We start from the raw sequence: 2,201 nt of genomic DNA on the forward strand, positions 1-2,201 counted from the left end.
TGTAACCAGCCCGCTCTTTCTACCAGTGTTTTACATTTCACTTTTAAATCTCTTTTAAAGTTGGACTCGATTTTTCCAACCTAAATGATTCTATGATTCTCTGTTAAAGTCTCAAAAAAACCCCAAACAACTGACCTTCTTCACACTGCATATGCTCTTTATACCAGGCAGATTTCCATATGCATACATGGCTATTCTAATTCCACATACCTTCAGTAGGCTCTGAACTGAAGATTATAAAGAAGTCTATAACTCGTGATGTGAAGTCAAACGCTGTTTGCTGACTGCCATGGACAACAGAGATACTGTGCCGGTCACCATAGCTAGCCCGGGGCATACCTCCTTGGAATATAATGTAAGGAAGCCTTAAGAGAAAGAGAGTTAGAGTGGTGTGTGCTGAAATCAGGAGTAAGCAAAATTTAAAAGACATGAGGCAAGTCAAATTTTGACAAAAAATTCTTATAATGTTACTCTAAAGGGCTCTTATGGTATTGCACACTGCACCCCTTAAATGCATTTAAACAGGCGAGAGTGAAGGGATACATCATGAACTTACCCATTTTTTGTGGTCTGCCAGTATATCTTGGAGATGGCCTTACAAGGAAAAGGACCTAAGAGAACAGAGTTATTTGCCATAATTCAAGAAATGCATATTTCCATAAGAAGTTCCTTATTCTGCTTCACCTACGCCACCTCAGCCTCCAAGTCAAGAGGAGCCACTTGAATAGATAGACCAAGTCACATCAGACAAGTATTCTGGGACACACTGACCAGAGTACCCTTCAGCAAAACAAACCTTAGACTCAGGGGAAGCTTTGGACCACACTGCTGATGGCTAACAGGGAGTGGAAGTGTTGTTGCAGAAGCTGATTAACTAGAAAGGATTGTTAAAAACACAACCATTCCTGAAACTAATGTAAAGGTGATTTAGAGCTTCGTCTAAAGGAGCTTTAGAAGCTTCTATATGCTTGAAAGATGAGGTCATCCCCATCTGATGGGTTTCAGCAAATCAGAGGCATCATTTCATCATTGCTCACGTCGACAAAAAGTACACTTAGCTCACTATTAATTACAGAAGATCCAAGCAACTCCTGCTGAACTAAAATAAAGAGCTGAATCACCAACACCTTCTTCATAAGGGACACTAATTTCTTCAACACATTTGTTCTCCATGTTCAGGACAGACCTCAACAGCGTAAAGGAGTTTAAAATCCAAGAATAAAACTGGACTGAAACCCCTTAGTCTTATGACCCATTCAAAAGGCAGCTCTGCATTTTGCCATTAGGATTAAACACTGGGGAAAATGCAATTTAAATAACCGACACAAACTCAAAATGAGTTTGCATTTAGATGAAGATGCAAAAATTGAACTTCACTTACTGACCATAAGGCACAAGGTTTTCCAGAGGCTCAGGCTGCCTGTTGTCACCGGATACAGGCCACTGGGTGTAACTTCCATCGTAGTGACAACTAATGAATTTACTGCCATCCCTCTGCCAGTAGAGGTTCTCCAGTTGCTGATGAGGGAGACACACAATGACTGCTCTCTAGAGAGCTGTTAACTCCCCCAAAACCAATGCATTCTTACTAAACAAGCAGCTTTGTCAGGCTTTCCCTGCACCTACTTGTCTTCAGAATGCTCTGAGAGGAAAGAGCCCTTCCTCCCCTGCCAAACTGACTTTGGATTAAATTAATACCTGGCTGCCCAGGAAATGGTGAGTCACTTTGTTATTCTGCAGATCCCAGAGGACAATCAAACCCCTGCTGTATCCAATTAGGATCTGGTCAGGGTTCTTTGGATGCTCACGAAGGGCTTCCACCAATTCACATGATCGCCTATTACAGTAATCTTCTGGTACTCTACAGAAGCAGAAGACAAAACCAAGAAAAATTTATTCCAGGTACAACCCAATATGACCGAAATAACAATTAAGATAACAATAAATTAAGCAACAAAAGGTTCAAACAGATGAGAATAAATACAATCTTTCCATGAATCCTTCAAGCAGCAGAAAGGTCTTATGCAAGACACCAAACCAGGCCTGTCATATGAACATGCATCCAGTTCCATTTACTTCAGGGAAAAAACAGTGTTTACAATGAATTCCAGGACTGGATCCCAGGAGTATAAAGACAATCTGAATCACCTGCCCTATTCTCTTGACCCTTACAGAATAAAGGTAACATGGAAATGTCAGCA

General features: G+C 40.9%; 1 protein-coding gene across 1 annotated transcript in view; it reads right to left on the reverse strand.

The window, feature by feature from the left end:
- Positions 1 to 210: 210 nt before the first annotated feature.
- LOC104547327 (lethal(2) giant larvae protein homolog 2-like) overlaps positions 211 to 2,201 on the reverse strand; it is a gene marked incomplete at its 3' end in the record, with an annotated part of 12,947 nt that continues 10,956 nt past the window's right edge. Inside the window, exons 6-9 of the mRNA XM_010192961.1 lie at positions 1,699 to 1,861; positions 1,386 to 1,518; positions 557 to 611; positions 211 to 365 (exon numbers count right to left, since the gene is read on the reverse strand). Of these exons, the coding sequence (XP_010191263.1) occupies positions 211 to 365; positions 557 to 611; positions 1,386 to 1,518; positions 1,699 to 1,861 (506 nt within the window). The remainder of the gene's footprint in view (positions 366 to 556; positions 612 to 1,385; positions 1,519 to 1,698; positions 1,862 to 2,201) is intronic.

This window comes from Mesitornis unicolor, unplaced genomic scaffold, assembly GCF_000695765.1.
Source record: "Mesitornis unicolor isolate BGI_N332 unplaced genomic scaffold, ASM69576v1 scaffold29159, whole genome shotgun sequence".
Lineage (NCBI taxonomy): Eukaryota > Metazoa > Chordata > Aves > Mesitornithiformes > Mesitornithidae > Mesitornis > Mesitornis unicolor.